Consider the following 15,057-nt stretch of genomic DNA (forward strand, 5'->3'; position numbering starts at 1 on the left):
AGTCTTAGCATCTTCCACAGCTTTCTTTGCCATCCATTTTCTTCCAGTTTTCAACACAGGTTTGTCGCGTGAATCTACTAATGTAATTTCCAGTCAGACTTTGGCGCACTTATGTAATATAATATATAATTAGCTGAAAGAGCCAGCTGCCCAACGTTTCGATATTTTGTACATGTCTTTCTCAAGGGAGCATGTGTTTGAATCAAAACATTGGAGGTAGTTATAGCTTTTTTGATGCCATGACAACTACTTGTTGTTTATATTCAAATCCATGGTTTATTCTTAATTTATGTAAGGGTGTTCTATATATTGTGACATCATTTTTACTTCTATCTCTAAATCTGTGTTAATTTTGATTAACATTATTTTATGTAAACTTATATTTATATTACCATGCAATGCTGTCAGAGGATCAGCCTTGATTTGGCCTTGCCAGCACATCAACATGCACAACTTTTGAATGAATTTTGTTTATTTATTTAAATGTTATATATTTATTGAATTTAATTAGTTCATTATTTTCTGTTGAGTCCCGCTGGCATAATCGTGTTCAGTCTATTTATCCATTTACTTTCTTTTATTCTTCTATATGTCGCATTGTATAATTTAAGCTGTTCTAATATTACAAACTTTACATCATTTATGTCATGTACTTCACTGGTGAAGTGCTGTACTACTGGTTCATTCATTTTATTTTATTTATTTATTTATTTTTTAATTTAGTGAAAAGTAGTTCTGAATTATTTTATATAAAGTTGTTCCAGTCTGTCCAACATATTCTATTTAATCACATTTTTCACAGGCTATTCCATAAACATTGCTATTTTGTACAGTAGGTATTCATTTTTAATGGATGTGTTGCTCTATGTTTAATTTTATATTTTTACTTTTGTCCATGTATTTACACACTTTGCATGTACTAGTGCAAGTATTTGTAGAACATCTATTCTGTCAATTATTATTTTATGTTTACTGCAAACTAAAATATCACCTAAATTTAGCTTCTCTTTTGAAGGCCTTAAATACTTCTTTCAATTTTTCTGAATTATGTAGAATTCGCAAGTGTTTCCAAACTATCTTAGAAATATTGGGGAAAAGTTTAGAGTAATTCATTGCAAATGGGACTCTTGACCTTTTTATCTCTATTTTTATAATCTAGTAGAACACCTCTTTTTAGTTTATCCACTTCTCTTAACTCTGTCTCTAATTCTTTCTTGTATCCTCATTTTTTAAGATTTGTTTTTAATACATTTCTTTGTCTTACATAGTCACTTTCTTTTGAGCATATTCTTCGTATTGTTATTCCAAGAATTCCTAGACCTTAGTGTGTATTGGATGTGCAGAGGACATGTATAAATACTGGTCCATGTCAGTGGGTTTACAATGACGCTCTGGGGAGACTGCACTGTGGTTGATCCCTGGAGCCAGCATCGCAGCCGCTGTGTGTGCTGATGCACTGGGGAGACAAAATGAGCTGATCCCTGGAGCCAACATTACACTTCAGCCATCAACACCAGGCAGAAGGATATCTACATCAACAGATGGAAAGAAATGAAAATGGATGGAGATGCAGATGGATCACATTAGTTTACTTTAAAGCTACGTCTTAGTTGGTGCTTATCTTGGCGAGAGCCAAGTTCAAATCAGCATAAAGTTTTAACGTCTGCTCTCATGTAATGGAAATCATCTTCAAGTTTTATGTATGATAGCTAAAAATTCTTTCTTGTCCATTGAAGGTCCTACTTAATATTACTGTGTATTTAATTTGCCATTTTATGAAACTGGAAAAGAGATTCTTCTCAATGTGTCCAAACCCCCAAAATATCATCTACAAACCGAATGTATTCTGAAGGTTCTCTTTCCGATTTTATTCTCATTTCACATTTCCCCATGTATGTACTGGCAAAGTGCATTCCTAATTTAGATCCTATTATGGTACCATTGTTTTGTTTGTAATTCTTATCAACAAATGTAAAATAACTGTTTTCTAAAACAAATTTTATCATGTTCAGCACTTCTGCTATTGGTATTGAAGCTTCTTAAGATTCTTTACGAGGGACACTTGGGTACAAGGATTTTACATCAAGGCAAAATAACATTATATTCTCTGGAAGGTTGTGCTTTAGAAATTTGTAGTAATATATAATGCATAAATAGAATTTATGTAAAAAATATATATATTTCTGATATGGAATATCAAACTGTTTTGTTTTTTTAATTTACATTTTAAAAAACTCAAGCTTTGTGAATAGTGAATTATTTATTTTCAGTAATATTATATTAGCTTTACGCTGAATCCTTTGAGACAAGAAAAACTAAATCGATTGGCATTAACAGACGATTGCCATGTGTCCTTGTTTTTTCATCATTTTAAACTATTCATTTGAAGCATTCGGTTAGAAAGTGAGGGTTTTATTGTTGTTTTTCTTGTGAAACATTTATGAACTGCAGTGTTCTGCTGCTTGAAAGCTGGCATGGGAGAGCTTGAGTGTGTATGTGAGTGACCTGACACCAAAGCAGGAGAAAATACTAGATACAATGTCATTCTGAAGAGTAATGGGAGTACTATTGGCAGACTCATTCGTAATTTTAAAGTGCATTTCAATTACTCTGTTCTGTCTGAGCTTTTGAGCTGGGATTCCACAACAATATTTCTTTTAGAATCTTTTAAAAATATATGTTTAAGAGCACCTTTAAAATGTTAAATTACTGTCATGTTGATGATTTATTGTAAGTGGGTGACACAGTACAGAAAAATAAATAGCATAGCACAACATTGCACACCACAGAGCTAACAGTAGAGACGTTATTCAGAAATCTTCCATTATATTGATTGCAATTCCTAATCAGCTTAGTTTCTAATATGTAATAGGATAATAAAGGGATACATACTATGCAGATTCAGAATGTACACTATTCCTTTACAAAACAAAGCATTAGATTAACTCTAAACAAAGACCATACATGTTCTGTTTAGTACATGCATAGACAAAGAATTCCATTTTCACCTTTGTGAGCTGAATCATCAGGGCATTGCATTCATGGTAGTGATTACTTCGTCAATTAGTCAAGTAGAATTCTGTCTTGCCATAAGTTATTTATTTTATTTATTTTTTTTTTTTATTTTTTTTTTTTGTTAGGCCTGCTTAATATATTCATTTTGTATAAACCTGGAAATTATGATTTTCTATACAGTGACATTTTGTGTTGCATAGAGAAAGTCAACATTTCTTTTGTAAAATAAAAACTTCTGATTTTTTATTTTGTATTTTTTATATAACTGTTAAACACCTGTTTGTGTGGCTTATGATAATATTTTTGCCAGCCAGTTGTTTGTTAAATATAGACATTGGATTTACAGTATGTGGATGCTACTGGATGTATTGAAGAAATTTTAATTGTAACAATGTTTAATAGAGATACAGCATGATAATGCTAGAATGCCACCTGCTGGCAATAAAATACCATGTCAACATAGAGTTCTCTGCCATAGGCAATGGCATCTAAAAGAGCCAATGTGTTTTATTTTCAGGTTTTTTATTTTATTTCATTTTTCAGTATTGATTTGTTTGTATTGCAATCATCTATATAGTACATTTTAATGATTACATTTACTTTTAAAACTATGAGTGCCATTTCACTTGCAGCATCATTTTCATTATAAGGTATAAAACGCACAGCACTGTATAATGCAGTGTGTATAATGTAGTGAGAACTGAGCTTCAGACACATAATAAATGATTCTGGGTGTTAGAAACATTTACACCTTTACTGTGTATTGCATAATATTTAATTAATAGTACTTTTTTATTGTTTTCCCAGTGAATCACAGTTTGCTGTGCAAAAGGATTATGATCTGGAGCAACAGTGTACTGAAGAAATAAAGGTATCCATCGCTAGAAGTACTGTAGTGGCATTTCTTTACATGGAGTGTGCCTTAATATGCCTTTAATTACTGTATATTAAATATGTTTTCATTCCTGGATCAGTAAAAATATGAAAGACAAATCTGTCATTTCAAATCTCAGCAGTATGTATGTCGGCTATTTTCTTTAAAGCAACGATTGCTGTTTTTTTAATTGTTTCACACCCAAGACACACTATTACCCATTCATGTCTATGAAAATCTGATTTAGTTTCAAAATGCTGGTATATCCCTTTACTTTTGTATGCTATGGACAATTAAAATATCCATATTTATATAATATATATATGATATATATATATATATATATATATATATCTATATATTAGGAAGTACTGTGCTGCTTTAATCTCTTCATGACAAGTACAGAGTTGCTGTTTATCTCTTTTTACAGTGCAGATTGTAAAATGAGCATTTAGAGATACAGTAACCACTTTTAATTGATAAGTATCCAGTGTTCATACTATGGAATACTATATAACAAAAAAAAAAAAAAAAAACTTTTATTTTGAGCTTGAGGATGGTTTAGAAGCTGAACTCCGATACCCAATAAAGTCAATGCGACTGTCTGAGCAGCTGCAGACCTTGAGGAGGGCCCTGTACGCCACGTACCTCCAAGAGGTCATGGCACTGAAGGAGCAGCACAAGGCAGAACTGGACCTGCTGGCCTCCAGACTGAGGAAGCAGCACAACCTGGAGACAGAAGCCCTTCCGCAGGGGATCACTGAATCTGCTAAGCAGGACCAAGAAGACATGAACGAAGACTGCAGGTCTATCAAAGAGCCTGAATCAAGTGAAATCACAGAGAAGGATGCTATGCAAACAATTGAAGCATTGGAGAAATGGTACAAGAAAAAGATAGAGGAAGAAATAGCCAAGGTATTGCCTCATTCGCTCATCATGGCAGCTTGCATGTATGAGAAATGTTACTCCTTAGTTAGCAGAGGTGATTATTACAAGCTGTAGAGCAGCGTCCAGTATTTCAATCTCTGCACAAAATATATTACAGAAGAGACTTCTATTATAAATAGCATCTGGCATTTAATAAAAATGGTTTCCATTGTTTTTCTTTTGGTACTTGCAATATTTTATATATATATACAGTATTACATGTTATCAGTGTATTGAAAGTCATATATCAAGGACAGGACAAAAAGTAGTTTTATGTCTGTATAATTTTAAATAGGCAAAACATTTGAATTGGTTAGCATGTACATGTTTGTTTTTGTTTTGTGTATGTAGGTAATTGTGCAGATGTCTGTAGAATTTGCTCAGAAGACTGAACTGGCAAGAATTACTAAGAAAGCAAGAGAGACCACATCTGAGATGCAGACGGTTTCTGAAGACCCAGAGAGAGAAGCAGAGAACAAAACAGAAGAAGCTGGACTTGTTTTTGAGTCAAATCGACAAGAACTGGAGAGGAAGATTTTTGAGAAACAACTGAAAGAAAAGACTGAGGAAATATTTTTACTCAGAAATCAAGTTCATCAGACTAGCTGTACATCGGACAAGGAGTGTCAGTTTCCTGAAATTAACATAGAGTTATCGCTTGAAGTTGCAACTAAGAAGGAGATTGTGCTACAAGAATCAATGGTGAGCAGAGGGAAATACAGTAGGTGAATTAGAAATCAAGCAGGAAAAATATTTCTGGTTAGTGCTGCACTGCAAAAAAGTTGTGGATTCAAGGCCTGACTGTAGCCATTAGATGATGATCAATTTGTATTCTATAAACTTGTTAAGTTATTTTCAATGCAGTGTAGTTTACCATGAATAGCAGTGCTTTGGTAACATTAGGAAATTAAAGGAATATACATTTTCTACTAATGTACAACAGCACAGAGATATCAGATTGTCTTTGCAGGCTGTTTTGTTGAGCTGTTGGCGTTAATTGTGTGAATGTGTCCCATATCATTCTTTCTTTTGCATGCAGTTTTGCATTGTGAAAAGTTACCTAAGGGGGAATCCAAAGATAATAGACTGAATTTATTTCAGGTTTATAAAGAAGGCGCTTCAGCAGAGGCCCTTTCAAGCGCTGGACATTTGGACAAGGAGCAACAGGAAGACATATGTCATGAGCTGTCTCACCCGGATGAGGAGCAGACTGTGGAGCCTCTGAGACACTCCCACAAGGAGCAGCTGGAGAGGCAGCCGGAAGAGTGGCACAGCTTGAGACCACAGCTTGCTCAGGTTTGTCACCCAAAGAAACACAGGGGAAACAACATCAAATTTATTGTTTGTAAATGGAGTTCTGTAAAATTTTGTAATAAGTTATTGAGAAACTAATTTTGTAGATTTATTATATTTGAATATTCAAGTCCTGTCACTGACAACCAGAAATAGGAATTCATGATTTTGATCCAGTCTGGTAAAATGTACACAAAAATCCCAATGTATTGTCAAGTCTTATTTACTTGTGACTGTGGCTATGTTCACAGTGACACCCAGAATGGAATGTTCTTTTTCTTGAATTTTCATGTCATCGTACTAATAGTTTTCTGTATTTTGGAAATGCACATTCCAAGCATGGAATATCTGGACGCGTATGTCTTGTTAAAGGACAAATTGAAGAATCGTCTTACTGAGACAGAAATACTCTTCCTTATCTCCTATAACCCGTGTGTTAAAAAATGCATATCACATTACATCAGTACTAATAAAGCAAGGGCCAATAAAACTCGCTATCAACATTTTTTTTTTTTTGTTTTGTTTTTTTTAAACTAAAATGCCAGCCATGAACAGGGCACAAAGCTATGTCTCCACCAAATGTACATTCTCTGTGAATAATGCAAAAACAGGTTAATCTGTTTATACTGTACATTTTTTATTCATATAAGTCAGTGAGTGTTCTTCATTGCAAGGCTCGCGGGCCTCAGGCAGCCCCTGGAGGACTTTAGTGCCGTCCCCGACAATACACAAATGTGAAAAAGGTGGTGTGGCGGCCATCGCACTGATGTCTTATCGTGGCCCCCCTCTGAAAATTAGTGAAGAACACGGATATAAATTATAAATGCAATATACAAGTTCTCTGATTGCTTTGTGTCCCGCCTGCTCGCCTGCGCTGTAAGGGTGACAGGGTCTTCTGTTACTATGCCCCCAAGTTATGGAACTGCATTCCACTAGAGATCAGGGACTCGGCCTCTTTGAGTGTTTTTAAAGTTAATTTAAAGACTTACTTTTTTAGAAAGGTGCTTTTTATGATTTTTTATGATTTGTTTTATTTCCTTGTGTTCTTTTATGCATAATCTGTTTATTTATTGCAGTACTATTGTGAAGCGCTCTGAGATGACTGCTTTTAAGGGCGCTATACAAAATGAAGTTTATTATTATTATTATTATTATTATTATTATACAAGTTGATATACATACCTTCAGACTGTGGCTGATAAATCCCTGAAAATGAGCTAAAGTATCTGTTTAGATCAAGCAATAAACCCTAAGCTTATGGTTCTTAAGATCATAGAATTGAATCCTGCTTTTGAAAAGTATTTAGTACAAAATACTAATCTTATTATTATAATAATATTAGTTGTGTATTGTTTGTAGTGTTTACTGAATCCAAAGCTTTGCTCTATACACTACCTGTTTATAAACTTATTTCTTTGAAAATGTATTGAAGTTAAGAATCGTAGGTCTTTTACTGGACAATTTATGACAGTGTTATAGTCTAGTGATTTTGATTGTTGGAACGCTGAGTAACCAAAAAACATATCAACATATATGTAGTTTTAAAAAATAAACTTAATTTAATTAGTAGTACAGGAATCCCTTTTGTGCTATGAGTGAATCTTAATACAAACATTTAACAAATAATTACATTTAGCCATCATTGGACATATGAAAAAAAAAAAAAAAACAGAGGTGACAAGTAAAATGCTCCAGGATGGTCAGTTAGGAAAGTAAAATTGAACAGTTTCTGTAAAATCATTCTAAAATCTTAGTGTTGTTGTAAACACCTTTTTTCGTGCAGTGCAGATTTAGTTATTTATTGGTTCTTTCTTGTGACGCATACTATGTGAAATATTGGCATAGCCCCTCCTTAATTACCATAAAGTAACACCCACTGGTTTTTTGTAAACCCTTGTGGGAAAAAAAAAAAAAAAAAAACAGGATAAAGGGATTTTTTTTTCTTTTCAGGAACAATAGCACAACAGTCAGTGTGTGCTACTGTACCTCTATTTTTGTTGTAAATTTAGCCATTGAATGATGTTGAAAAAAGGTAATGCACCTGTTGGATTTCTAGGTGAAGTACATACAGAATGTATCTGACTTAATATGTACTTTTTTATACAACACAATGCAGTGCAGTTTGCTTTTATATAGTGCTTTTCATGGGAGCATCCCAGGACATTTTACAATAATAAAAAATAAAAAAGCTATTGATCAGTCAATACAGCTCAATTACATAGTGCAATTCAAAACCAAATTAATAATGAACAAAAACATTGATTTTTATCATATTTAAAAGCAGTTTTATTTATGTATTTACCAGCCCTTCAGTGGCTGTGCTGAGTAACTCAAAACCCTAAATACTTAAAAACCTGAAGAAATAAGTATTTAGTTAAACGTTTGTTTAGGTTTTGCAAACAGTTTCTTGGCACACTACAATTCTGATGTGTTTTACTTAATTCATAGAATTCCTCAGTCAGTGATGTCTCTGTTGGTGAAGAAGAAAGGCTAAACGTAGAAAACCAAGATACAGTAAACACTCCAGTTTCAGGTGGAAAAGGAAAACTCCCTCCAAAAATACAAACCAGCAGCACTGAACCGGTAACTGAACCGGTAACTTGGCACCTTAAAAATAAAGTGAAACTGATCCTTGAATGTCACCATTTGATAAAGTGATTAGCTAATACACACAAACAAAATAAAATATTTTTGCATAATATGTTTTTATAAAATATTACTTGCCTTTTTCGGGACCTTTAACACTGTAATCTATTGTAAGAATAAATGTTCTCAACAATATTCACAGCAAAACAGATATACTTATTAATTTACAAAAACCGGATGGCTAAGCTGTATACCAAACCTAGAAGTACCAAAATACCTGTCACCCCCCGCCCCCCACCCCAGGTCTGTCCCCACAAGCTTGCTCCAGGCCTCAAAACAGAGGCAGCCCGACTACAAACATTGCAGGCATTTTATATGGGGTGTGGCCAGGGCTAATTTACAATCAATCATTCAATTCCCACCTGGCCACATTCCACACTTTTCTGTTAATCAATTATACAATTGTTTATTTACATTATGTGGCTATGCAAAGGCAGCCACAAAACACTCAGCCCTGTCACAATAGCTAAAAACAAGGAGGGGCCTAGTTGACTGTGATATGCTACAGGTGTTTCTGTTGCCATAGCATCATGCGAAGGAGAATTTGTAGCCTCCTGAGCCTTATGGGAAAACTTACTTGCTATTGACCCTGGCTTGGATTTATCTTTAATTGTATTTTCTGAATGGACTGTTTTTTTTTCTCGCGTGTTTTGCTGAATTGTTTATCTTAATTAAATACCCAATGATTTGCTTTTGTGCTGTACTTTGGACAAGCCACATTGTTTATGCACATGTATGGTTATAGGAAGTGAACAACATGACAGGTTTTTTGTCTTTTATGTCACTGCTGCCACTTCGGAACTTGGCACAGAATGAAGGAGACAATAAAGAGGTACCTCAAGAGGCATCCCCTCACCCTGAAGCTTCAGCACAGCATGCAGAAAAGCCTGACAAGCAAGCCTCTGTTGACCCTACTGTTGAAAGGTTAGTATGGTGTTGTTTTGGAATTTTGAAGCTTTCAGATTAACTGAATTCACGCATGTATTTAGAGGAAACTGAATAGAAATATATTTTAAGGTTATATATATACATTTAAAGGTTATATATACACACATACACACACATATATGTGTGTGTGTGTGTGTGTATGTGTGTGTGTGTGTGTGTGTGTGTGTGTGTATAATATATATAGTGACAGATATATATATATATATATATATATCAGATATAGAATATATAATATATCTATATATATATATAATATTGAATGAACTTGAATACCAGGAAAACACTCTGGTATGTTTCAGTTACACACAGCAAAGGAATTTTGGATTACATAAGAGTCCAATGGGTTACAATTATGAATTCCTGCTCTTATTACATATACTGAAAAATCCACTTTTCAACATGCAGCTTAGAATAAATGGTCATAGTTTGCAGGTGAATGGAGCGTCACTTAACCTGGAGGGTGAAGCAGATTATTGTCTCCTACAGAAATGCTGTAGCAAGTGATGTAACCATTTGAACTCGATGCAATTCTTATAGCATGGCTATATCAGTTTTACTCCTTTTTATGAGCAAAAACATTCCAGCTTCTGTTCTGATGTGAACTCCACAATGTTTTTATAAGCAGATCATTACTTTGTCATCTAGCATGCTGGGTGTCAGTCTACCTAAAAATCTAGCAGGTCACAAGATACTTCCAGTAGATATTTAATCCATAGCCCAAAGATAGTTCTGTAACATTTCGCAAGCCTTGAAGTACCAATTATAATTTACATGAATAAAAATACGATCGTGTTATATAATTATTGATTTTTTTTATTAATTATTAAAATGTATTTGTATTTTTCAAAGCAGATCTGTTTGCAGCAGTCTGACATAGAAATGGACTTTGGGACAATTACTTATTTTAATCAAGATGAGTCTCGGATGCTTGCCTTTCTGTAAATTTAATATCATGAAAATAAAAGGGCACTATAAAGGGCATTTCATCCTTTAAAGTAAATAAAGCATTTGAAAAAAGTTAACTTTATTTTCTTAATATTTTGTCTTCACATAAAATAGGAATATCTTGCAGAAGGTTAATGAAAGGCTCAGAATTGTTTTATCAGAAGTGCTGAAGACAACTGCTGCTGCTGAGGAGACGATAGGTCGCCATGTTGAGGGGTTGCTGGTTGCATCAAGTAAGGGACAACATTATCCACAGAGAGCTGCATGGGAACCAGCAGCAGAGGACCACCTAAAGCCACACATTGTCCAAGGTCACGGAGCAGGAGGAGGTGTGTGTCGTTTGTGTCAACATATACAGTACCAGTATTTGCTTTGCCACACCTTGGGCTTCTTAGCCATCTGAGCTGTGCTTCCTTCCTTTTTCCTCCAGTGTGTTCACATATATATAACAATATGTTATTAGATAACCATGACCTTGACATGGAAATCTGTGCTCTTAAATTCACTTAAAACCTTAGAAAACAACACATCCACTGCACAGGGATAAAGTCTTATTTGCCTAGTTACTTTATAGCTGATCCGTGTCACTGTCCCTGAGCTGTTTGAAGTGTATCAAAAATCAGATTTACGTCCTACTATAAAGCATTAATGACAGCGGCTCGTTACCCGGTCAAGCTGTTTCAGTCAGATTAAACCCAATAAAGACTGAGAACTGGTATGTGTAATATGCTTCTGTCCAGGAAAGAAGTTTAGGTGGCTAATAATTGAGAGACGTATTTCCCCACATGTGTGTAAGATTTAATAGGTTTGTTTTATTTCTCAAAAATAATAATTCCAGTCCACTTGATGTGATTTTCAACAAAAACAGTTAAATTCTGACACACAAAGGAAACCCAATGATACACAGTACAGAACGTAACCACGGACTGTACAGACAGATCTTCAAAACAAAACAATACAATTCTGTAGGTTTAACCCTGCAGGACTCTCTCTAGATCGAAAAACCTGCAGGTACCAGTTTGGATAATGAGAGAGAGTCAGCGAGAGAGAGTGCCTTAATACAGAAATACAGTGGTTTAAATACAGTACAAAACCAGTCCCCCTCCTCGTGGTCGCCCAGCTGAAGTCTTTGAAGATCAAGCCGGCCCAGGCTTGAGACTTGTACCTGTGATCATAATCGGTATTCTGATTAGCTACATACATAATCAAGGGCACTCAGCCCAAGGTTACAACCGCTGACTTTACCATAAAATAAACCAGTTTGGTTTCTTGCCTACGAGATAGAAGCAGGCACCAACACCAAAAGGGTCGTTTGAGCTACGAAGGAGCCAGATCTTATCCTGTTTCTCAAGACAGACCGGGCCTTTTGCTGGCGTGTGGACATATCCCTTTAATGACATCTAAAAAGAATTGTAAAATTGTACAAGCTTTAAAATCTTACTTGCATGAAGTAATCTCAACAGCTAGGGGATGATCCCATGCTTTCCAATGTGGCTACCACAACTGGGGGTTACTGATGTGTAGAGATTACTCTGTTTTATAAGACCAAGAAAGTAAAGAGCTCCAAATTTAGGAATTCAAGAGCAAAGACCCTCACCACCTGTGATTTGACTTGCAAAATTTGAAATTTCAAATTATAAAAATCTAATGCAAGATAATGACTTCATACTGAGTACACAAATGTATTCTATTATTCTAAAGGTCAATTTCAAGGGTGTTGTACAAGAAAAATTCGCTTTTTGTGGCAGTCATTTTACAAATAACATTATCAAAGCCTGTCTCCGACTATTTAAGGCACTGAGGATTAAATAAACACTGCATGCTAAGTTTGTTGGTGGCATTGACCTCTTTTCTGCTATGGCTGCCATATTGAAGCAATGTGACTTTTTAGGTTTCTAGAAAAGAGAAATTATAGACTTCACATTTGGTAGATTTTGATATGGCTGTATTTCGTGATTATTCATTATCCAGTAACAATTAACCATTTTACTGCCACATTGTTTTAACCTTTGGCCATATGAAGGATACAATTCACACACTTGTTCACATATCAATTTAATTTAGAGATGCTATTCTGCTTACATTATGCCTCTGGGGAGGCTTTGTTTTTGCTCACAGTTTAAGTTTCTTAGGGACCTATGTGGGTTGCTGAACAAAACATTAATGTTGGTTGTCATATGTTTTTTAAATCCAAATTTATGTTCAGCTTGAAAAAGCTGCAGTTTATAAATGTGTGCTTTTGAAGATGTTATGGTGTATTTGAGGCTACCATAAATAGAAAATCCCCTTCACAGAAATGTAATATTTACTAATAATTTACTTAGAGAATAATTATGATAATGGACGGACTAGTATTCAATAACATTTGTTTCAATTTTTATTTTATATGCATTGTGTATAGGATTTGTTTTAGTTGGCACATAACAAGTTGCTATACAATAGAGAGGGTTCATATTGGGTTCATTTTTGTTTTGTTTAGTCTCATCCCTCTCAGTGACAATCAGTGACATTCCAGCATCCTAATTTTCTCAATTCAGATGAAATTATCCTTTATATTAATCTGAAGAAATAGCTTTTAATTCCTACTTTTAACAAACAGGTGGTTTGTTCCGGTGTCACAGGAAATAAGTTAGCTGGTAAATAAGTTAGCGTTTGCCTTTTTGAGCCTTTCTACGCATGTGCGAATCTTAGCACTTAAAGGCAGGGTTTTTCTGTCTGTGAACTTTAATTGAGAAGACTGTTGTTATTGCGATCTTTCCAATGTGTCAGCGTCTTTATTAAAAGCTACATTATATGTGGTAAAAATTGAAAACAGGTTTTTTATTATTTAATAATAGGTTAACTTTAGGCTACGTAGTTTACAAAGATTACATTTAATCGCTGGCTACTTTATATTGTAGGTTTTCTTCATACGTCTACTTGCAGTATATTAGCGAAAGAGAAATAAATACAATACATGCATTATTTTGTATATGGGTTATGACATAAACAGAAATAATTAATCATTTGTCATGCAATTTATTTTTATGTGCAATTATATTTGTGTTTTAAATGTAACAATAACAGTTTCTAATACAATATATTATTTATTATTTAATAATAAGTGCTAAGTTTAATTCCCAAAATACAAAGACTTGGCAAAACCTCACCAGACCAAACCTCATTTTAAATTTGTAATTGCCACGGATATTTATATTAGGTTTTCCCTGTGCAAATAAAACAGCGAAAGAGAAATAAGTACATGTGTAATTTGTATGTGTTGACGTACTGTAACAGAAACCTTTATGATATGACGTTTTATCTTTCCTGAAATATAACGACTGGTGAGTGGGGGCTTTCATTGTAGAAGTGAGGATGACAGATTTGCACAGGGTACTACATTAAATTGGAGAGCTATCTTTATTTTTAATACAGTACTGAGTGCAGTGAGAGTACATCCACCAAAACGTATATGTTTTCTGTATTAACAGGTTCAGAGATTTCCCACGTAGACTTGATTACAGCGTCAAAAACATTATTCTCTACATGAAGAAAAGTGTTTGTACCCACTTTCCCACTCAATTTATTGAAAAGGTTGAAAGTCACCGAGCAATTTACCATGAAAATAATATAACTTTATTAAAGCCTACATAAACACTTATTAAACACTTATTTGCTGGACAATATATGACATGTCCACAAATGACATTTTTGAAAGGAAATACACATTTGGCAAGTAGTGATTTTAACTATGCATAGACATTTTATGACAAACTAATGTTTTTAAAATATGTATTTGTTAAAAAAAACTAAAATACAGTGAGCAATTTCCTGAAGATAAAATGTATTTATAATACAAATTAAATGTAAATATACATTACGATAGATGTCACTTTTTTAAAACAAAAAATGCTGTCTGCAATGCACTTTGACAAATAAGATAACATATTTAAACAAAAATTACTGTCTGCAATGCAATACTTGTTTTCGTTTCTCAAAAAAATACAAATGGCATCCTGTCACTTTGTATGAATCTCCACAGAGAATCTTGCTTTTTAAGTTCTAAGATTCACGCATGCGTAGAAAGACTCAAAAGGCAAACGCTAACTTATTTCCCAGCTAACTTATTTCCTGTGAAACCGGAATGCAGATACCATAAAACTTCAAATAATCACCAGTCTCCAGTACTCGCTGGGTCTCTAATAAGTGCTGGGACTTCTAGGAAATATGATCAATAGATCTCTTTTAAACGCTGGGTTATGAATAATAATATAATGCGCGCCATACTGAATGTTCCAGCCAACACACACACACACACACACGGCTGTACAGTGAGCTTGTGTTTTTCAACAGCAATGAAGAGACCCTGAGGCTCAGGATGAATAAGAAAACTGAATTGTATTTATTTTAAAAGATACATGTAATGCATA

At 34.2% G+C, this 15,057-nt stretch overlaps 1 protein-coding gene across 12 annotated transcripts in view; it reads left to right on the plus strand.

The window, feature by feature from the left end:
* Positions 1-15,057, plus strand: part of akap9 (A kinase (PRKA) anchor protein 9) — a 102,820-nt gene that overhangs the window by 38,121 nt on the left and 49,642 nt on the right. For 8 of the 12 annotated variants that reach the window (XM_041248854.1, XM_041248855.1, XM_041248858.1 and 5 more), the window contains 7 exons: positions 3,823-3,886; positions 4,439-4,804; positions 5,168-5,518; positions 5,918-6,112; positions 8,558-8,704; positions 9,567-9,679; positions 10,763-10,977. In XM_041248854.1, the coding sequence (XP_041104788.1) occupies positions 3,823-3,886; positions 4,439-4,804; positions 5,168-5,518; positions 5,918-6,112; positions 8,558-8,704; positions 9,567-9,679; positions 10,763-10,977 (1,451 nt within the window). The remainder of the gene's footprint in view (positions 1-3,822; positions 3,887-4,438; positions 4,805-5,167; positions 5,519-5,917; positions 6,113-8,557; positions 8,705-9,566; positions 9,680-10,762; positions 10,978-15,057) is intronic. The other 4 variants (XM_041248856.1, XM_041248861.1, XM_041248863.1 and 1 more) reach the window with 4 other exon arrangements.

The sequence above is a fragment of the Polyodon spathula genome, chromosome 4, assembly GCF_017654505.1.
Source record: "Polyodon spathula isolate WHYD16114869_AA chromosome 4, ASM1765450v1, whole genome shotgun sequence".
Classification (NCBI taxonomy): Eukaryota; Metazoa; Chordata; class Actinopteri; order Acipenseriformes; family Polyodontidae; genus Polyodon; species Polyodon spathula.